At 39.0% G+C, this 23,287-nt stretch overlaps 1 protein-coding gene across 25 annotated transcripts in view; it reads right to left on the bottom strand.

Annotated features, from left to right (window-relative positions):
- LOC138637428 (titin homolog) overlaps positions 1-23,287 on the bottom strand; it is a 1,151,517-nt gene that overhangs the window by 1,023,846 nt on the left and 104,384 nt on the right. For 23 of the 25 annotated variants that reach the window (XM_069726100.1, XM_069726106.1, XM_069726124.1 and 20 more), the window contains 2 exons: positions 16,954-17,085; positions 2,111-2,140 (listed from right to left, as the gene is read on the bottom strand). In XM_069726100.1, coding sequence (XP_069582201.1) covers positions 2,111-2,140; positions 16,954-17,085 — 162 coding nt within the window. The remainder of the gene's footprint in view (positions 1-2,110; positions 2,141-16,953; positions 17,086-23,287) is intronic. The other 2 variants (XM_069726109.1, XM_069726116.1) reach the window with 1 other exon arrangement.

Genomic DNA, 23,287 nt, shown 5'->3' with positions numbered 1-23,287 from the left:
ACTATGGAAACAAACTGACGTGCACAGACCCACTTGAATGGCTCTATGTGTGTAAGTGTCTCCGGTATGTGTGAAAACTGTCACAACACATATAGGACACACTGACATCTGAAAGAGACCTTAAATACAGTCTGATCAGTAGTGACAGTGTCAGATTACACAAGGAGAGTGCCTATAATAGCCACATTGTTGTCAATTGATCACTACTAGTGTTGAGCATTCCGATACTGCAAGTATCGGGTATCGGCCGATACTTGCTGCATCGGAATACCGATACCGAGATCCGATATTTTTGTGATATCGGAAATCGGTATCGGAGTGTGCGGCGCACGTGGTTCCAAGGGTCTGGAGGAGAGGAAACTTTCCTTCAGGCCCTGGGATCCATATTAATGTAAAAAAATAAAGAATAAAAATAAAAAATATGGCTATACTCACCCCTCCAAAGGACCCTGGCTGTCACCGCTGCGAGCATCCGGCTCCGTCACTGAGAATGTAGTGAGTGAAGGACCTTCGATGACGTCGCGGTCAGGTGAGCGGTCACGTGAGCGGTCAGGTGACCAGTCACCTGACTGTGACATCATCGAAGGTCCTTCACTCTCTGCATTCTCAGTAACGGAGCCGGACGCTCGCAGCGGTGACAGCCAGGGTTCGTCGGAGGGGTGAGTATAGCCATATTTTTTATTTTTATTCTTTATTTTTTACATTAATATGGATCCCAGGGCCTGAAGGAGAGTTTTCTCTCATTCAGACCCTGGGAACCATCGAGAAATACCTTCCGATATTTGTGTCCCATTGACTTGTATTGGTATCGGAACTCGGTGTCGGCGATATCCGATATTTTGCCTGTATCGGCCGATACCATCCGATACTGATACTTTCAAATATCGGGAGGTATCGCTCAACACTAATTACTACATTACCAAAAGGAATATCAAAGGAGTGGCACAATGAAATGTTAAAAAATGATATTCCAGCATGTGTTTACTAAAATAAGTACGGTATGTGAGAAAAGCTGACAGATGCTCTTTAATCAGGATTTAGTTTCCAGCTCTAGCACTAGATTTTTCCAATGTTTTGTATTAAATACAAAATTGTTATTATTTGATTCACCTATTGCTAATATATAAAGGTGTTCATAATACAGGTTGATATGGAAGTACAAGATTTTGAGTAAAAGGAAAGGTCGTGAGATAATACTATTGCATTGTCCCTAACTGTTCACCCCCTTCCAGATAAATACAATTTTAAAATCTTACAAAAATTACCGCCTGTATTTGTACAGAAGATTTGGGCTCTTTAGTTTTTCCTAGTATTCCATATGAAAAAATAAAAAGGTAAAATGAAGAAATGGCAGAATAATAGAGAAGTCTGCTCCTGAAAGCAACTAATATGTTGTTGGCTCTTTATAAAGCTTGTTTATGACTGTTGTCCTAATAGTCAAGAAAATAAGCTGTGCATCTCTACCTGTAATGCATTCACAGAATATACATTGCATTACTAGGGGCTTCACCTCTGCATTTATGATTGATTCATTCACTATCTTAAAGAAGCACTCCCATCAAAGGTTGTATCCTCTTAATATATTGTAGACATCATATTATATGGCACTGTGTACTTACAATTGCTCATTTTGCCTTTCTACCCAATTATTTCTTCTATTTTCTCTGCTCTATGTAGAAACAGGAAGTCTCTTGTCCCTGCAAAAATCATTCCCTTCTTCAACTCCTGACCCAGCTCCTCTGCACCCCTACCCCCTTCCCATGCCAGGTATATTTGTAGCTACCTATAACTCAGACAGGGAAAATTGACCTCCTGTTTCTACACAGAGTTTAGAAGGATACAGATAGTCAGCTTTTAATCACGTGACATCATAGACCTGATGGAAAAGAGAAGAATTAGCTGGGTAGAAAGGCAAAATGAGCAACTGTAAGTACACAGTGCCATATGACATGATGACTGTAATATATTAATAGGACAAAAATTTTGATTGGAGGAGTCCTTCTTTAACTATTCTACCTTAGATCTATTTTGTAGCTTTTAAACATAAACTGCACTAAATACTTATTTTCTCCTCATGTATTTGTCAATTTCATAAAAAATAAAGACCAACCTATTTTTTTCACTGGCGGCTCTGCAAGTCCTAAATTGGAATAAAAGAAGACTTATAAGACGCCTAGCTGGATGCCGACACATTTGTACAGGAGTATTTGGATTTGTGTTAGATGTCTGCAGCACATATATTTTGCAACACGTGAATCTTGCAGATGTTAGCACAACAGTTGCTATAATCCAGGCGGTTACATTTAGCATGCATTACATAACAGAACATTATTAATGCTCACCCACTGCTTTCTGAGAATGTGAGATCACAGCACACTGCTTGAAAAATGGTAAAACTTATAAAAACATTCAGGAAAATTAGCATGCAGCAATTTGATGAAAAACTAGGAAAAAGTTTGTATTGTTCTTCAGAAAGTTCTGGTAAAGTTCCTTGAACACATTCATATAGTCTTTATTTTACATCAACCCAAAGACAACTTGTGGCGATATAGTTTTTCAGATGATCTATGTCAGTAATGCACACTACATGTCATTTCCCCATATTATCCATTAATGTATTCCACACAAACTGCATTAATTTTTATGAATCTGGTTCCAATTATTCCCATTCATGCCTAAGCAGTGTGACATTTGCTTTGATTGTTGCACTAATATTTTACCAACAAAATATTATTAAAGTTTTGTTTGGAAAAGGTCACCCTTATATTTTACCTATAGATATTTAATGTTTTATTTGAAGCTGTCTGAGAATAACTTACACTATATATGGGAAGCTGTAGCAATAAAATTATAAGATTTAGGCCGGGGTCACACTTGCAAGTGCAATGCGAGAAACTCGCAACAATACCCGGCGCTGCCGCCGAGAGTTCAGAACGGAGCATTCAGCTGCGTAGAAATACTTGCAGCCGTACACCCCGGTCCGAGTGCCGGGGGCAGTGCCGGGTATTGATGCGAGAGACTCGCATGTGTGACCCCGCTCTTAGAGACACCGACTGATCAGACTGAAACAAGCAATTTCAGGTATAATTTTGTTTTTAAAGGGAACCTGTCACCTGATTCATGCTGCACAAACCACGAGCAGCGGGAATCAGAGCCAGGCGATATGAATGAAGTCAGGCGGTTTGGGTCGCATGAATCAGATGACAGGTTCTCTTCAAAGCAATCACAATTAGAAATGCATCTTTATACATCTTCCAATACGTCATGATATTTTCCACTTTCACCCCTTCGTGACCTTGCAATTTTCCATTTTTGCACTATTTTTTTCCTCCCCTTATTCCAAGAATCACTACTTTTTTATTTTTTCATCCCCACAGCCATATGAGGGCTTATTCAGTGTAAGTGCAATTCCACAATGATTGTTTGTTTTTATTTACTGACCTGGCAGTATGATTCTGCAGGTCAGTATGAGTGTGAAGATGCCAAACATGTACAGATTTTTTTTAATTAAGTGGTGAAAAAAATGGAAATTTGTAGAAAAACTTTTTTTTTTGCAAGACTTGTAACATTTTCATTTTTGGGGAAATGGTCTGGGTAAGGGCTCATTTCTTGTACCCTGAGATAATTTTTGTATTTATACCATTTTGGGGCAGGAACAATGTTTCAATTGCCTTTTATCGCTTTTTTTTTTTTGCAAAGTTGCAGAGGCCAAAAAAAAGTAATTCTGGCATTTTCGTATTTTTTTCATTACGCCATATACCAAATATATTAATTTAATTTATATTTCAGTAGATAAGACTTTCATCAACCCAGCAATACCAAATATGTGCAATTTTTTTCATATTTACATTTTTTTTTGCATTTGACTTAATTTAGTAGCCACTTAGGAGACTTGAAGCTGTCATCATCCGATCACTAGTGCTTTACATAGCAATGCAAAAATCACGATCTCCTATGAACCACGGCCATCAGATCACGTGACAGGGTCGCCGATAAGGGATTGAAAGACACACTCCTGCGAGCATGTGTTAAATCCAGCTCTTAGTGATTGACAGTGGGATTTAACTGGTTATCAGTCACGGGCCGAGCACTGCTCTGCCAGTGGCTGTTAATGGCACATGGTGTCTGATTAACCTTCGTCAGGCTGCATAATTTTACAACATTAACAGACTGCAGAGGTACAATTGTACCTTCATATATATTTTATTGAAATTTGGCCAATATATTCTGGACCAAAACTGCAGAGATGTCACGAAATTTCAGCCCTCTACGGCTTTTCGAAAAAAAAAGTTATTGCAATTTTAAAATAGAATAGTTACAATTGTACCTACTGAGCCAGACAAAGGTTAAATAAGTCATCATGTGCAGGAAAAGATGTGGTGTGCGAACACACATCTAAGGCAGGCACGCAAACTTTGATTTAAATATATGTCCATGGTCATTAAGGCGTTAAGGGTATCTTCAAGAATAAAAAAAATAATAACCTACAGTATTCTAAAAAAAGGACATCCATTTCTCAAAAGTGAATTCTAATCTTCATGATCTTGTGCCAATCTTAGGCCTTTATTGTATTGTGCAGCAAAGGTTGTAGTGAAGCTTGGAACCTCCACTGTTCCATGATTAATGGCCTTCACTTTGGGAGGGTTTCCCATCCAGAGTATTTGTAAATGATTGTCAGAGTACCCCAACCTATCTGGATGGTGGTGGTCTCTGACTCCCATTCACTGATACAAAGTAGCCGCCATCTGTACAACTTCTTTTTGGTACAGTTCTTTCCATTGCAATTCATGGGAGTAAACAGAAAAAGACTAACACTGCTTACTCAATGAAACAGCAAACTAATTGGCAGTTTGCACCAGCTCCAAGTAGAAGACATGGAAGGACACTTATCTGTTGTTTATTTATGCACTATTTAACATTTATGCCTTATTAACAGCTGCTGAATATCCAACCAGGAAAGCAGAAAAAAAGGAGCCAAGTGTGGTTATACATGCTGATGGTAGGAAATGAAGATCCAAATGGAAGTATTTTTAAGGATTTTTTTATTTCAAGTTTTTTAGTCAATATGTTTCAAACTCATTCCAGACTTCTTCTTCAGGACATAATCCATACAGTGGTATGGAAAATATTCAGACCCCTTTAATTTTTTTACTCTTTGTTTCATTGCAGTAATTTGGTAAAATCAAAAAAGTTCATTTTTTCTCATTAATGTACACTCTGCGCCCCATCTTGACTGACCCCCCACCAGAAATATAGAGATTTTTGCATATTTATTAAAAAAGAAAAACTGAAATATCACATGGTAATAATTATTCAGACCCTTTGCTCAGACACTCATATTTAAAATTATTTAATTAAACTGATAGGACTTGATTTGGAAAGGCACACACCTGTCTATATAAGACCTCACAGCTCACAGTGCATGTCAGACCAAATGAGAATCATGAGGTCAAAGGAACTGGCCAAGGAGCTCAGAGACAGAATTGTGGCAAAGCACAAATCAAGCTAAGGTTATAAAAGAATTTCTGCAGTACTCAAGGTTCCTAACAGCACAGTGGCCTCACTAATTTTTAAATGGAAGAAGTTTGGGACCACCAGAAGTCTTCCTAGACCTGGTCGTCCAGCAAAACTGAGCAATCGTGGGAGAAGAGCCTTTGTGAGAGAGGTAAAGAAGAACCCCAAGATCACTGTGGCTGAGCTCCAGAGATGCAGTAGGGAGATGGGAGAAAGTTCCACAAAGTCAATTATCACTGCAGCCCTCCACCAGTTGGGCCTTTATGGCAGAGTGGCCCAACAGAAGCCTCTCGTCAGTGCAAGACATATGAAAACCCGCATAGAGTTGCTAAAAAACACATGAAGGACTCCCAGACTATGAGAAATAAGATTCTCTGGTCTGATGAGACGAAGATAGACCTTTTTGGTGACAATTCTAAGCGGTAAGTGCGGAGAAAACAAGCACTGCTCATCACCAGTCCAATACAATCCCAACAGTGAAACATGATGGTGGCAGCATCATGCTATGAGGGTGTTTTTCAACTGCAGGGACAACACAGCTGGTTGCCATTGAAGGGAATACAGTACAGGGATATCTTGGATGAAAACCTCTCCCAAAGTGCTCTGGACCTCAGACTTGGCCGAAGATTCACCTTCCAACAAGAGAGTGACACTAAGCAACATGAGGCTCCTTGGATCCTTTTTTTTCACAACGTTTTATAACATTGAGATGTGGAAATATGACATTTTAGTGATAGAAATTTAATTTTTGCATTTGCTGCAAATTTGCCAGGTACATATTGGTTAATAGGTGAAACTAGAGTATTTGTTGCACAATTTCTCCTGAAAGCAGTGCTGCCCCATACTTTGTCAGAAATTACTGTTAGGCCACATGTCAGGGCTGAGAAGGAAGGAGCACTATTTGGCTTTCAGAGCACAGATTTTGCTAGAATATTTTGGGGGTGATATTTGCAGGGCCCCGAAGATGCCAGGAAAGCAGAAAAAAATGACCCCATTGTAGAACTTGCACCCCTCAATAAATTTATCTACGGCTGCAGTGACCATTTTTTTTCAGGAGAATTGTGAATCTGCCAGCCTAGTAGCCATACATTGTTTTCCCATACAATGTAGAACCCCCAAATATTGTAGAACCCCCATTGTGACCAGCTTCTGTTTCTGGAGATACGCACCTGTAAATTGTTAGGTGCCTTCTCTCCATTACAACAATGCCAAACATGTGGCCACTTGCTTTAGTTTAGGCACAGTGGGGCTTAGAAAGAGGGGGGCATTTGGATTTGGGAATGCAGAATTTTATTGGATTTTATTTGGGTTAATAGAAGCCATATTGCTTTTCCAGAGTCTTGTTGTAAAAGTAACGTGAGAACTCCCTATAGTTCCAGTGACAGATGACGCACTTGAGTGGGAGCTGATTTATGCAGGATAAATTGGGATTTTTATCTGTAAAATGTTGAGGTACTTAAAATGTTTTGATCACTTCCAGTATAAGGCTGGGATCACATTCTTGGGTTTTATGTTCTATGTTGAGCACTTACTTCAGGGCTCCGTGGAAATCCCACAAAACTGTGATTCAGATGAAACCCCCAACTGCGCCTCCCACCATGAGGCAGATAGAAAAATTTTATACTACATTAGGTGTCTTCTCCCGTGGTATCTTTCTTTCTGGGCAAGCACAGATCTGTGGTCACCCACACCTGAGCGCTAAAATGATGCCTAAAATTATGTGACACCGCCAGAACACAGACTAGTCCAAGGTTACTCCATCTGCCTCATAAGTGATTAGTTCCATCCAAGGTTTTGCCTGAATTGCAATTTTAGGGAATTTACACGAAAAGCTGATATAAGCGATCAGCGGAGAGCGCAGGATAAATGGGAGCCGAGCCTTATTCCAATTTTTGAGAGGTATAAAAATACAAATAGACAGCAGTACAAGGATAGTTCTTATTTTTAATTTTTGCGCTGTTTACCGTGCGGTATAAGTGATAAGGGGGATTTATTCTTCAGGTCGGTGCGATTACAGCGATTCCAGATGTATTTTTTTTTTAGGTTTTGCTGCTATCACATAGTAAAATGCATTTTTGCAAAAAATTGTTTTTGTTGCCCTAGTATGAGAGCTGTAACTTTTTTATCTTTTTGTCGAACAGAACTGCATGAGGGCTTGCTTTTTGAGGGACAAGTTACAGATTTTTTTGGTCACATTTTGGGGTACATAATATTTTTTGACCGTTTTTATTCAAATTTTTCAGACACAGAATTATGAAAATCAGCAATTCATTTACTGTTTTTATTTTTTTATTTTTTGCACCGTTCACCAAGCGGTAAAAGTGATCAGACTGGTTTATTTGTCGGCTGTATGATTACAGCGATACCAGATTTATATATTTTTTTTTTATAAATTGCTATTTATATACACTAAACACAATATTTTACAATAATCTATTTGTTTTTGAATCGTCATATTGTTAGAGCTGTAACATTTTTATTTTTTGCATAATGAGCCATATTAGGGCTCATTTTTTGAGGGACGGTTTGAAGTTTTCATTATACCATTTTTTACGTATGAATTTTGGATCGCTTTTTATTCACTTTTTTGTGAGTCAGTATGAGGTAGTGACATTTTTGGCATGTCTTCTTTTTATGACATTCGACAAACAGAATAAATAACTTGCTGATTTTATAGAGAGGGTGGTTCCGGACACGTCGATACCAATTATGTGTACTTTTTTTGCTTATTTTGCTTTATCACAAATGCTGTGTTTTGAGTGGTGAAACAGCTTTTTGTGATTTGTATGCGCTTTTTGTATTTTATTAATACTTTTTTACATATTTTATTTAACTTTTTTTACTAAGTCCCACTGTGGGATATGTATATTTTTCAGTTTCATCACTAGTATCATACATTGCAGTACTCTTGAACTGCAGTGCATCATGCTGTCAGTGTCTCACTGACACAGCCTGTGAGACCTAGCTTATTGCTGGATCTCACAGACCATCATACCATGGGATCATCACAGGCCAACGTACCCTGGGGTCATAACATGACCTCGGGGTACCATGGTATCCATGGGGACCCACTACTCTCATCGCAGGGGACCAATGGTTACTAAGGGGGTCTTGTGACCCCCTTGCAACAATTTAAATACCACTTTCACAAAACCACCCGGGGTCCGATACTGCAGGGTGTCAGCTGTTATATATAGTTGAACCCCGCAGGGAATTGCTGTCGCCAGACTACGCTATACCCTTATTCCCTGTCGCCATTTTAAAAAGGCAAGGAGGGTATAAGGCCCTTTAACTACCGCCATTTAAATGCATATCGGCAGTCATTAAGGGGTTAACAAGAAAAATTCAAATAGCTCAACACGACTAATATAACAAATGGTTTCTCCAAATTCTATACAAAATATCATTTTGAATGACTACGGTATGTCAGAATAACTCAACCCCATTATGAGAAGATTTGTGTTATAACCTGCTGCATAAATGATGCTTATCAAGAGAGCTGCGTCTGCAGCACTCCGGAGGAATATTAGCCTATTTCTCATCAGCAATGACTTCCAGTTCACTAATATTCTTAGGTTTATGTGTAAGGTGCCCAGAGTAGTAGCCGTGAATGAGCTGCTGCTTCTCCATGCCCTTGCACTCCACAAATAAAAAGTGTCCCAGTTCAAATGTAGTGCACTGTGAATGTTGCATTGCACTCACTTTTAGGCCGGAGGTCTCCCCTGCATCCACGTCCTTAAGTCCAGGATCAGCCGCAAATACTTCAGGGGACACCCGGTTCATTATAACAAGTTCAACTTTACTGGACAGTTCATATACAACAGTCTTTAACACGTAGTTTCAGGCCCAGCTTCCTCCAGTCCATTTTCATCAGCACAGCACATTTCAAGCTCCTGTTCATGTTCAGCTTGCACTGCCCCTATGCTCAAAGGGATCCTGTCACCAGGTTTGGCCAATAAGAGATATGGCCATCACCTTTCAGGGCTAATATACAGCATTCTATAATGCTGTATATCTGCCCTCAACCCGACCTGCAAGAGAAGAAAAAACTTTTATTATACTCACCTGTGGGGTGATCTGGTCTGATGGGCGTTGCTGGTCTTGGTCCAGCTCCTCCCTTCTTCTTGCGATGCCACCCTCCAGCTTACTTTGTGTGGATGACGCATCTCCTTGGCACAGCGATCCTGTGCAGGTGTACTTCTAAGCCCTGTTGAGGGCAGAGCAAAGTACTGCAGTGCACAGGTACCAGGAAAGGACAAAGAGCCCCATGCGCACTGCAGTACTTTGCTCTGCCCTCGACAGGATAGAGACGTTTGCCTGTGCAGAAGTGCTGTGCCGAGGAGACTGTGTGGATAAAGAAAGGACACGTCATCCACATGAAGCAAGAAGGAAGAAGGGGATCGTAAGAAGATGGGAGGTGCCAGACCCAGAACATCGATGTCCATCGGACCAGACCCCCCACAGTTGAGTATAATAAATATTATTTTTCTTACAGTTCGGGTTGGGGCAGTTATACAGTACAGAATTATAGAATGCTGTATATCAACCCTGAAAGGTGATGGCCTCAGCTCTTTTCGGTCAAACCTGGTGACAGGTTCACTTTAATCCTTCTGTCAGCCCCAGGAATTTTCCATCTGGCCCCACAGCACTCAAAAGATTAACTACATTTTCCTCATGGGTTTCACCCTAAGGCTTCCACTGTAAGGAAGGGAATAAGACACATTTCCTAGTGCCTAGTTCGGGCCATAGGCCCCTGATGTTACAGGAAAGTCTGCAGGAAATTCGGTACAACCTCATGCTGTCAGTATGCTATGTGCTTCACATGCCTCCAGCACTTTGCCACTTGAACTTCCACTTTTCAGGAACCTCACATACACTAACTGAGACTAAGTAAACCAGAAAGTGCTTCCACTTTTTGCTTTTTAACCCTCCGTTCCATACTGGACTTGTCCCAAACATTTAACTGTATCCTATACTACTCCTATCACTGTACACTAATAAGACCCACCACTGCCTATCTTGTCCAAATGTTTCTATCTGTCACTAAGAAAACACTAAACCATGCTCTATATAGTCCCTACCCTTTAACATAATGTACCAGGTTACCTTAGGCATACTAATACATTACCCACACAACAGCATCAGTACTTATAACACTCTATGCATTTTACATTTTACATTATGCCATAAAAACAGAATGCAACCACATGTTAATATTCACATTACAATTGTCTTCAGGTGAAGGTATAAGACAGTTTGTGTCACCCTCTTACATTCGTGCTGCAACCACCTTTTCCAATTTCCATCAAAGATTTTCGATGCTATTCAAGTCTAGCAACCTGACAGTCATTCCATAAACTTCCATGACTTCCTCTCAAACCAAGCCTTGTCATTGTCCTGTTAGAAGTTCCAATGATGAAGAAGCTACAGCTTCCTCACTGAAGACATAGCATTTTCTCCTATGACTTTTTGAAACATGATTGAACCCATCTTGACCTACAAATTATGTAGAATTTCAGTGCCAGAGGTAGCAAAGCAGTTCCAGAGCATCACCAAGCCTCCGTCATGATTCACTGTAGACAGGGTGTTCAACTTAATATATTATTCATTCTTCGTACTCCAGACACATAGCTGATCCATAGGCCCAAAAGGTCCAGTTTTATTTCATCACACTACAGAAAAGCATCACCAAACTTCTGTTATATTTTTATATGAATTTGAAAAATATAGGAGCTGATGTTTCTCGTGCTTTTAGGTAAGTAGATGTGTATGTCTTGAAATTTGAAGACCTTCAGCATTTAGTTTGTGCCTTACTATGTAAACTGAAACCTCAGAACCTGTTGAAGGTCTTTCACAGTCACTCGAGAGTTTTTAATCACCTGCCTTCTGGCCATTTTCAATGAGAAATGGACTAATATTCCTCAGGAAAACTGCCAGAACTTGGTGTCTGGCTATACATTACATTTACAATAGGTCATAAGAAGCAAAGGGGCTTTGCTCAGTACTAAAGAAACTTGATATGAAGGTTTAAATAATTCTGAGACTTCAGTAATCATTAAAAGTTTCATTTTGTGTTGAATTTGGAGAAACCACTTGTTTTATTAGTTGTGTTGAGCTCTTTCAATCGATCTTGTGTGATTGGTTTATTGGAAAGAGCAGGCAGTTTATAAATTTTGCTAACAAAACTAATTTCCAATGGGGGTTGAATAATTAATTGCTACTGTACATAGTAAAGAAAATGCACCATGAGTACGCCGACCATCAATCAAGCGCAACCTCTAAAACCTTGTTAATTGTTCAAGTGAATTTCTGAGCATAATTCGTTGGACAACATTGGATAATGTATAACAGACACTAAAAATTGAACTGATATCTGCATTTTGTTTTATTTTAAGTGAGGCTTTAGTTTCTGAATTATGCAATAATAATTGATAATTTGGGTAAAACCATCAGAAACTCCGTGCAGCTAGTCCTTTGCAGAGAAATGTTTATTTAGGATTATTTATAATCAGGAGCTAGATCTCATATGCATTTCAGCAGCTGAGTAACCAACACAATCAATCATACAGACTAAACAATGATGAGCGCACAAACATTTCACAAAAATAGTTTCCTTTTAATTAGAGATATGCTAATACTGGTAAGCTGAAGGATAGAGCACAGTCATTTTATTATGATTGCTGCCGTCCACAGAAATCCTCTTGCCATGAATATGTATACAGTTAAAAACTTTTGTGTTTGTTACCAGAATTAAAAAATGAATTTAACACAAAACTTTATAAAATCCCTATCTAATGTGTTTTATTTAGAAGGAAGATTTACCAACAGTGATCAGTATGTGAGATACAATAATGCACCCAATGATGTACTTTCGTGTACAGATTTCCTTCTATCCACATTTAAAGGCGAGGGCTATGGTTAATTCCTTATGAATTTTTGCTTTCAAGTTCGGCAGCTGCATTACTTTTGGGCAGGATGTTCACACAGATCACACAGGTTAATGTAAGTATTGCATCCATGTAATTGGAGTATGACAATATCTTACATTATGAAACGTACAACATTTTTCAAATGTAGAAAATCATTTGAGAACTTCTAGACATGCTCTTTTATAAAAGCTGAAGCTTTAGATGTATGAGAGCTGGGTTTGTTCTTACCTACAATTTATGTATTACCTGTGCTTTCCTTTAGGATGACTTGTTAAATATACGGCATTACCATGACTATTATTATGTCTCATAAAATATACAACTAAATGACAAGTTCTGTTCTGCAACTCCAACTATATGTTTGTTCAATCTACAATAATTCATAGTAATAATAATCAATGGCACCATGATGTCACTACTTGAGCCATGACCTGCCGTGAGCCTGCCATCCTGTTTGTGAGGGATCAGAAGATCCGGCAAAGTCCAAAAGAGTGGCGGTGAGTAGCAACGGGGCCAATGAGGTGAGTATTGGACTTTTATTAATTTTTTTAGCCTTTTGATGGACAATTGTGGATATATTGGCGTGGCTACGTTGTCGTGAACATAGCTCTTTAGACATACATGACTGCTAGACTTGATATCACTATAGCTAACATCCATGGTCACAGTGGTTGCAGGAGGCAAAGCAGCTAATTGGATTTTTTTATTGCACCTTTAGGAATTTTGAAGATCACCTTATGTATTTAGAATATGTATTTTGCCATTTCGTCAACATGACAATTTTTTTTATGGATATTACAGATTCAGCACGATTTACATTAGCAAATTCAGCTCTGCTACATCCTTACATGTAAAAAATACAATGTTTACAGTCAAAAACAACACAATCACCATATAAGATAAAGTAGAGCATGCTCTGAATTGTTTTCTAATGGAGATATATTCTTTATAACCCCATAATGAAACAACTGAGGTTAAACATGGTTTAGGATCTTTATATATGTCCATTTAGACATATGCATCAATTACATTGGCGCTTGAAAATTTCTAAGCTCTTCAAATTTTTCCTAAAACTACATCAGATTTTCACAAAAGTCCTAAAAGTCGATAAAAAGAACCAAATCAGGCAAATGAGTCAAATATATTAGACTTTGTAATTTTTTTAATTGCCGAAAATAATTAAATTAACAGCTGTCTGTCATTGGTAAAAGAATGTGAACCTTGAGGATTGGCAGATAATTTGAAGGTGAAATAATAGTCTTGCTTTTTCAATCAATGGAAAGATGATCAGGAGTGAGTGGCTGACCTTTTTTATTTAATGAACAGGGATCTATCAAAGTCTTATCTTCACAACACACTTGTGGAAGCATATCATGGCATGAAAAAAGGAGATTTCTGAGGACCTTAGAAGAAAAGTTTTCGATGTTCATCAGGCTGGAAAAGGCTATAAAACCATTTGTAAAGAGTTTGGACTCCACCAATTCAGAGTGAGGCAGAATGTGCATAAAGAGATGAAATTCAAGACCATTATACCAGCAACAGCAGTATTCAACCAATAAAGATCACTCCAAAAGCAAGGCATATAATAGTCTGCAAGGTTGCAAAGGAACCCAAGGCAATCTCTGAGAGACTACAGGCCTCTCTCACATTAGCTTATTGTTTATGTTCATGAGTAGTGTTGAGCATTCCGATACCGCAAGTATCGGGTATCGGCTGATATTTGCGGTATCGGGATTTAGATTAATGTGTAAAATAAAGAATAAAAATAAAAAATATTGATATACTTACCCTCGGACGGGCCCTGGTTGTCACCGCTGCAATCGCCATGTTTTCCTTCCTATGAATGAGCTTGTTAAGTACCTTCGATGACGTCGCGGCTTGTGATTGGACGCTGAGCGGTCATGTGACCGCTCACGCGACCAATCACAAGCCGCGACGTCATCGAAGGTTATTAACGTGCTCATTCCTAAGAATGAGCGCGTTAAGGACCTTCGATGACGTCGCGGCTTGTGATTTGTCGCGTGAGCGGTCACATGACCGCTCAGCAACCAATCACAAGCCACGACGTCATTGAAGGTCATTGAAGCGCTCATTCTTAGGAAGAAAAGCATGGCGATTGCAGCGGTGACAACCAGGGCCCGTCCGAGGGTAAGTATATCAACATTTTTTATTTTTATTCTTTATTTTATACATTAATATGGATCCCAGGGCCTGAAGGAGAGTTTCCTCTCCTTCAGACCCTGGGAACCATTACGGATACCTTCCGATATTTGTGTCCTATTGACTTGTATTGGTATCGGATATCGGTATCGGCGATATCCGACATTTTTCAGATATCGGCCGATACCATCCGATACCGATACTTTGAAATATCGGACGGTATCGCTCAACACTATTCATGAGTCCACCATTAGGATTTTAAAGAGAAAACCATTGTTCAAAGTGAGCATTGCTGCCCATCTGTAGTTTGCTAAAGACACCTAGACAAGCCAAAAGACTATTGGAACAATGTTTTGTAGTCATATGAGACCAAAGTAGAGCTTTTTGGTATTATTTAAAAGTGCTAGATTTGGAGAAAGACGAACTGTGAATTACAGTATAAAAATCTCATATATCTGTAAAAAACAGTGGTGGTGGTATCAAGGTTTGGGCCTGTTTAGGCCAGAACAACTTGCCATATTTGATAGAACTATTCATTCTTAATTTTATTAGCAAATTTAAAAATGAAATGGTAGAACATCTGTATATGAGATAAATCTCAAGAGTGCATGGGTCATGCTGCAAGACACCGACCCAAAGCTCACAAATCCTTGTGCACAAAATGGATAAACAAGAACAAAATGAACAATTTGGAATAGCCAAGTGCAAGTGCAAACCTTAAATCTATAGAAATATTGTATAATAGAGCAGTTTATGGGAAAAAAAAACCTTCAACAAAACACAGCTTAAAGGGAACCTGTCACCTGAATTTAATGGGACCGGTTTTCGGTCATATGGGCGGATTGAAGTTCAAGATTGCCTTGCGCAGGCATGTACTACGGAGGACATAGAATGAACTTCAATCCAATATTGCGGCCAGCATGCAGCCAGCAGGTAAGGAAAGGGTGAATCAAACACCTGAAAACTCCGCCCATATGACCGAAAATCTTTCCCGCCAAATTCAGGTGACAGGTTCCCTTTAAGCTGTCTTGTAAGGAGGAATGAGCTAAAATGTTTCCAATTCGATATGCAAAACCAGTCAACAATTACCATAAATGTTTACATGCAGTTATTTCTGCACAATTGAGGTCACACCTATTATTGAAATCACAGGTTGTTTTGCTTTTGCCAGTCACAGACATGATATTGGAACAATTTATTTAATAAAAAGATGACATTCTAATATGTTTGACTCTTTTATTTGACTTTGCTATCTTTATTACTTTTAGAGCTGGTTTAAAAATTTAATGCTGTTTTAGATCAAATTTATGGTGAAAAAATTGAAAATTCTGAAGAGTTCGCACACTTTCAAGCACCACTGTATACAAACAAAAGCAGGGAGCCTAATTGATTATTATGGGGTTTGTTTAGAGTTTGTTTTTAGAATAGAAAAAAAAGCCCTGCATGCTGAGCTTTTTCATCCATTCTAAAAACAGATACCAGAGAAACCCCATAATTATCAAACAGAATATATCATCCACATCAACTAAGGTTCTCATGTACTTTGGGTATCTTGTCTGTTTCGTTCCAAAAACAGACAAAATAAATTAAACTGTTGAATCAGTTATGAAAAAAGAAGTGCAGGTGCACCCTGGTTTGCTTGGTGTCTAATGTCTATTTTTTAGAACAAAAGAAAAAGTTCAGAACATAGAATTTTTGTATCCATTGTAGAACGGACTCTAAATCAGCCGATGATAATCAATGGATCCCTTTTAGTGATGAGCGAATATACTCGTTACTCGAGATTTCCTGAGCATGCTCGGGGGTCCTCCGAGTATTTTTTAGTGCTCGGATATTTAGTTTTCCTCACCTCAGCTGAATGATTTACATCTCTTAGCCAGCTTGATTACATATGGGGATTCCCTAGCAACCAGGCAACCCCCACATGTACTTATGCTGGCTAACAGATGTAAATCATTCAGCTGAGGCAAGAAAATCTAAATCTCCGAGCACTAAAAAATACTCGGAGGACCCCCAAGCATGCTCAAGAAATCTCAAGTAGCAAGTATATTCGCTCATCACTAATGCCTTTGCTTCCGTTAGAATAAGTGATCTAATGCATTAGTTATTCAGTTTGTCTCTTTTTAGAATGGAACTGGCATAAAGGATATCCGAACACACATGTGAACAGTGCCTTAGTTGGTACTGGATATCTTTACGTATAATATTACAAGGCATGCTGGACTTTTTGCATAGGAAACTCAGACTTGTTTCTGCACAGAAGAATGACAGCACATGCTGAAGGAAACGGCACATTTGTGAAGAAGTCTACATGTGAATCAGCAGTCGTTGTACAGTATGGCTCAGATACCTTTGCTCTCATCATCGAATGATATCAAGCGAGACACAGTAGAGAAGATAGCATTCATCCAATCATAAGTGTCATCCACAGCTTCATGTATGATTCTCACTGGGTCATTCCTCAGCTTGCTGATTGGTCCTCCTAAGCACGCCAAAACAAAAAAAAGAATGAAAAATAATTGAATTTTACTGCCAAATCCATTAAATTAGTGAATTAATTCCAGGGAAATTTATAATGACAGTGTATAATAGGTGTTATGAAAAATTACTAAATGTTGTAGTAAAGAGTGGTGTCAAAAAAATGTATACATCTATTCATCAATTCAATTTTTTAAGGGTAACATTTTAGAGTTCGTAAATGTGTACATGTAGTCCTGCGTAAAAGCACAGATATCACAATACTGATTAAAGTTTCTTAAAATTCAAGATATTAAAACATGGAAAATGATATAATAATGTCTTCTACAAGTGGATAGGTGGTGGGTATAATATTTTGTTGTCTGCAATATACCGTAAGATAATTTGTGAGAGTGCCTAACCGTATCCTAGATAGTGGACAGTTTTGGCAGTTGCGTGCTTGAAAGGAATCTGTCACCAGATTTATGCGATCTTGTCTGACGGCAGCAAAATGTAGGGAAAAAGATTGCAATGATGTATCACCTAGTTTACTGGGTGTAGCAATTGTGGCACATAGCATAATTCAAAAAGCTAACCTTACTCACACTACAGCTTTCTATATACATTGTCTGTTGACAGTGAGGTGCTTATCAAAGGTGGGGGCGTGGTCAGACCAGGAAGTGCGAGGGAGCTAGTCTGGGCAATAATAATCTCCTGCTGATGAAACATTCATTATATGAAAACAACAGCACACAGTGTAATAAGTGACGCATCACTGAAATCTGTGTCTCAGGCCGTATTGCATGCTGTCCTCAGATTCCATAGCAAAAATCTGCTGACAGAGTCCCTTTAAAATATGGTTTCAGGTTGTGATAGCTACATGTGATTAAGGAGCAGCCCAAATGCAGCTGGCAGAGTTTTTAGAGAAAGTTTTAATTGGCGCCTCAATTTTTATCTTAATACCGCACTTTTACCTGCTAAAGTCTGCGGCCAATAACAAACATGCTGAAAGAAGAAATTTCTGTCTATCCTCACAGATGCTCTCATTCAGGATATGCCAGCTTTTCCATTTGTCTTGTGTACAATAGTCAAAATAGTACATCAGTCAATTATTAAGAATGTCAGTCTGTTTACCACCATTTCTAACTGCAGTGTTGTATTTAAACATGCTAAAAATAAAAACTACTACATTCCAATAAGAAATATCTAATATCTAATACAAGCAAAGCGATGCAAACACGGAAGATGCACAATCACATTGCATGAACAATTTTTCATTTTTTATTTTAGATGTTTTAAAATATTCATTGCTAACTATTTTATGACAACTTATTTCTAAATCCATGGGTTTTAGTATGAAATTGGTCCCTAACTTTGCAACGACAGCAGCTTCTTCTGGAAAGGCTTTGTTGAAGATTTTGGAGTGCGTTTGTGAGACTTTTTGCCACTTTTCCAGAAGAGCATTTGTAAGGTCAGAAACCAAAGATGGACGAGAGAGCTTGGCATGCAATCTTTGTTGTAGTTCATCCCAAAGGTTCTTCCTTCAGTTGAGGTCACGACTCTATGCAGCCAGTCATGTTCTCCCACACCAAAATCGCCTAACCATGATTTTATAGACTATCTTTGTGCACTGGGAAACAGTGATGCTCGACCAGAAAAGGGCCTTCTTCAAACTGTTCCCACAACATTGTAGGGATTCAATGCACCAAAACGTTTCGGTACATTGAAGCATTAATATTTCCCTGCACTGGAACAAAAGCGAATAGGCCAACCCTTGATAAACAGCCATGTATCAGCTGCTTGGCCATAGAAACCCATGTCATGAAGCCCTAGTACTCAGCTTTTTGCTGATGGTAAAGACAAAGGATTTTGGGACTACGTAGTTTCTGAGTCAGTAGAGTGTTGGTGACTCTTATACACTATGTGCCTCATTACTCCGTTACACCAGTTGCTATGGCTCCTAGATGCTTTGAATTTTCAATAATGCCACTTACGGCTCATTATAGAACATTTTGGAGGGAAAAAAATTCTCAAACTGACTTGTTACAGCAGTGGTATTCTATTACAGTACAAGGCTCAAATTCAACGAGTTGTTTAGAGTGATGTATTCTTTCACAAATTTTAGTAAAGGCAGACTGCATGGCCAGGGGCTGTATTTTATTCACCTGTGGCAATGGGACAGAAGGAAAACTCTGAATTCAATGAGTAAGTGGTATATTCCAATACCTTTCTCCAGGTACTGACCGGTTAATATTCTATAAATATTATGTGTATGTCTTCAGCATGCTCTTCATACTAAAGAAGCCATTATAAGAACATGAAATATTTTGGTTTTGATATGTGTTGGCATGTTCTTTTGTTAATACAAAATCTAATCCAAATATATATTTGTACTAGAATAATCAGGTGCATATAACTTTTTATCTAAATATCCTAAGAAAAAGATGTGTTTTCCAAAACTTTACTTTGGTAAGATTTATTCATACATTTGCTTATAAGTGACTAGAAGTTTGTGTCATTTTACACAAGAGGAAAAAAGGTTACTAGCAAACTTAATAAGTGGGACACATACTATGGTTTATACATTTAGCTGGGATTTTTAAGTAATTTCTTCAGTTTTTTTTTTTTATTATTTCTTCCTTGTGAAAAACTACATTATCAAAATCTTCATGTGAAAATTTACTACAATGCTTAAAAGTATTTTATAAATTTGCTGTTCAGGAGAACACCAGTCCTCTGCCTCCCAGCTTCATGCTTGCCAGGGAGCTATGTGCTCCTGATTGAAAGTTTAGACAAGTGCCCACATGTTTCTGCTGGCCCAAAATGTGTGCTTTACAATTCTGCACGTAGATGCAGCTTAGCCTCTGTGGCATCTAAGGAGTGCTGTGGGACTCAAGCTGGCTAGATCTAGGCAGCTTCAGAGCAGCACATGCAAGCTCTTTAGCAAACGTTTGTTGGTGACTACTGCAGTTTAGGGAATCTAGGTAGGTGGAGCTGGAAATTACATTTAAAGGCTTCCCCAGACTGTCCACAGATCGGAACCTGGTCCTTTTGTCTGCCCTTTGTCACGTTGCTGCCTCTGCCGCTCCCGGCACCCAGCTATAATCATGTGTCCTTGGCATCCTGGCGCGTCTCCACTGCTGCAGCGTCTTCCCCTCAGCGCTCGCTCCCACGTTCTGCCGCTCATCGGGTGCGCGCGCATGCTGGGTTCAGCGCTGCGCACAGACATTTCTGAGTTCTGTCTGGTGCCTCCTTTCTGACCTTTCTATTCTCCTTGGAGGTCTCCTGAACCGGAAGTGTCATGCAGTGCCGCCTTATTACTCTGCTTCTTCCTTGCCCCTGTGCATGATGCTCATTTGCTTATCACAAGTGGTTTTGACCGCACACCTATCTATGCAACTTGTTTCCTGACTTAGTCCTTTCTTTGTTATCCTCTGATCCAGTCCTTTGTGTCCATCCTGTTAGCCCTATATTTTCTGCCTTACCTGCCAGTCCCGTGGCTCTGCCTTGTTCATCAGTCCTGTGTCTCAGCTGTACCTGCGAGTCCTGTGTTTCCCTGTGTCTAGCCATACCTGCCAGTCCTGAGTATTCCTGTGTCAAGCCGTATCTGCCTGTCCTGTGTATGTTCTTCTGTTTCCCGCCTGTCAGTTCCCTTCCTTCGTCCAGTCCATGATTCGCTCCCTAGTACATCCTTGGTTCCCAGCTGCCGTGGCGATAGTCTCCCATGGGTCTGCTCCTAACGCTCCCTGTACAGGGGGTGGTCCATCTGGTCAGCACGCCCAAGGGAGGATCGTTGTCACGGCCAGTGGGTCCACTCCTTGAGTCCTTACACCCTTATTCACACATTGAGGTCAACTCTGACATATGGTAAGGTTTATGATATTAGACAGTGTAGGACCATCCCGATCAGGGTCACCTTGTCGTGGTGGGATGGCTTTTATGCTTTTTTTTAATCAAAAACAGTGTTACCAAGAACCCTGAGTTATTTAAATGCACTTTTTGCTTTTTAATTATTTAGTTACAGCAGGGTTTATGTTTATTTTGCTTCTTGCAGGTTTTGTAAGCTTTATGGCCAATGTGAACATGTGTTTATGTGCTGCACGTATACAAACTTAATCCAAGCTTATTTTTTGTGTTTTTAACCTAGGTAGGAAGCAGTAAGCATTTTTTTTAATCCATTCCATTATCTATAACAGCAAGGACTTTTATAGCAACTTGTTAAGTTGCTTGTTTTTAAAAGCACTTTGTATTTTTTTTTCCAGTTATGATGATGAGATAACTACTTTAAAAGGTGAACTTGGTCATTAATCACATTGTAGTTGTGCGATGATAGCATTTAGTAACTGAAATCCTAATCATTTACAATTTATGCTAGCTTATTATCTGTATCAATTTAGTGAGTAATTAATGTAGCTATGCAACATGTTCCCTGAATGTAGCAAAGACAAGATGTAGGAGTTCTTATTTCATTCTAAAAAGAAGGCCCTATTTCATTTTATACTGAAAGTTTCATGCATGGCACAAAATCATCCATAAGTAACAAATATAAAGCAATGAGTACTCCATATGGCGGCGTGCTCGTGAATAACACTCGAAACTGAATTTCGAAGGCCATATGTTATCATCATCCGCTATTATATTTTATCGAAATGCATTCTTGACGTAAAGCCATTCTCACAAAAACGTGCAAAAAGATTCTGAATGGTCCTTGCCTAGAAGGCTTTCTGCTTCCTTCAAAGCATAGCCAGCAGCAGGCTGGTGAGATCCTATTAGGACAAATAGCATGAGAGGTAGGAACAGAGCAGCTGCAGTTACCGGATATTATACAATATGCGCATAAGACAGTAGGAGAAGTGCTAGTTAATGGAACACACCTCTAGACATGAAACACTTCAGCTCTTGTAACTCAAGCTAAGTGACTGTTCCATTGTGAAGTTGCCGCACTGAGTGATCCGCGTGTTTAGCGTATGTTAGTATCACAGCAACAAAAGGCACCGGTGCTAAGAAAGGTGCGCTGCCTCTTGATGGACTTGTTAATGTCATCTTCTGACAGCAGAATAATGGTAACCTTTCAGATACTAATGATTTCCTTTATCAACGCTGACCCAATTAGAGGATGAAGGACCAGTAAAGAAATCAAACTTTGTTCCTGTCCTAGCGAAAGAGTCTGAGAAAATGGCACTAACTTTATTGATAGACTATGATGTGGTGCAACATAAAAAGTAAATATACCCACTAGAAATAGAATTTTAAATATAAACAGAAAAAATCAATTATGTTATTATAATGCAAATCTATTGGCCACCCTTAAAATGGTTCCTCAGGAATAGACAAAAAGAAATATTTAAAGGAAATATTATTATAAATAAATTGTTAAATATATTATTTTAGTAAATCTCTTTAGTTCTGTCTCATTGTGGACTTTTACATGTTAAAAAATCACAAAAAGGGAAATGGGCAGGTGAAAAAAAGTTTGGGCACCCTTGGAGATTTGTGTGCTCTGATAACTTTGACCAAGGTTTCAGACCTTAATTAGCCTGTTAGTGTTATGGCTTGTTCACTATCATCGTTGCATTTACATGGGACTGCAGGTAAACTTTCCATGCTGCTTTTAAATGACGAGTTATAACAATGCTCCAATTAGGCAGCCACATATTTATGTATGAGAATATTCACATCTGATTATGTCCTACCGAGCTTATTATACTTTGCTTAATTTATAATATTACTTCTTCACGTGAAAAATATATTTCTTGGCCGCCATGATAAAGCATCTAATAAAAACTCCAGAGATCAATGAAGTGTGTAAAAGTACCAAAGTAGATAATGAAAAGGATCTCGTAGGAAGTGTGTTGTTCATGCGTTCTCGTTGCCCGCAGCAAGCAGTTATTTGCAGGGATGCTCTTGGAAGAAGAGAGCTGCACAGTGATTGGTCTCTGATGGCAACAATGACACTTTTTCCGTGAGACAGATGTGAAACGTGAAGCCCTTTGTGTATACCGGAGCAGCTGCTGGCTGGTGATTATCTATGCTTTCTGTAAACTCAAGGTAAAGCAGCTGCTCCCAACAGATGTTACTCATACAAACAGCGGCAACTGTGCACTCAATGGGAATTCGTAGATCTTTACTTAAAGTAAGACTTCACAGATGCGATATTAGACGTCCGCCAATTGTCAGACAGAAGAGAGTTAGAAAGGTGGTGGGAGCCCATTGCTTCCAATCAGATA

The sequence above is a fragment of the Ranitomeya imitator genome, chromosome 5, assembly GCF_032444005.1.
Source record: "Ranitomeya imitator isolate aRanImi1 chromosome 5, aRanImi1.pri, whole genome shotgun sequence".
Classification (NCBI taxonomy): Eukaryota; Metazoa; Chordata; class Amphibia; order Anura; family Dendrobatidae; genus Ranitomeya; species Ranitomeya imitator.
The sequence above is the reverse complement of the archived record's forward strand: the minus strand, read 5'-3'. Positions and strand labels throughout refer to the sequence as shown.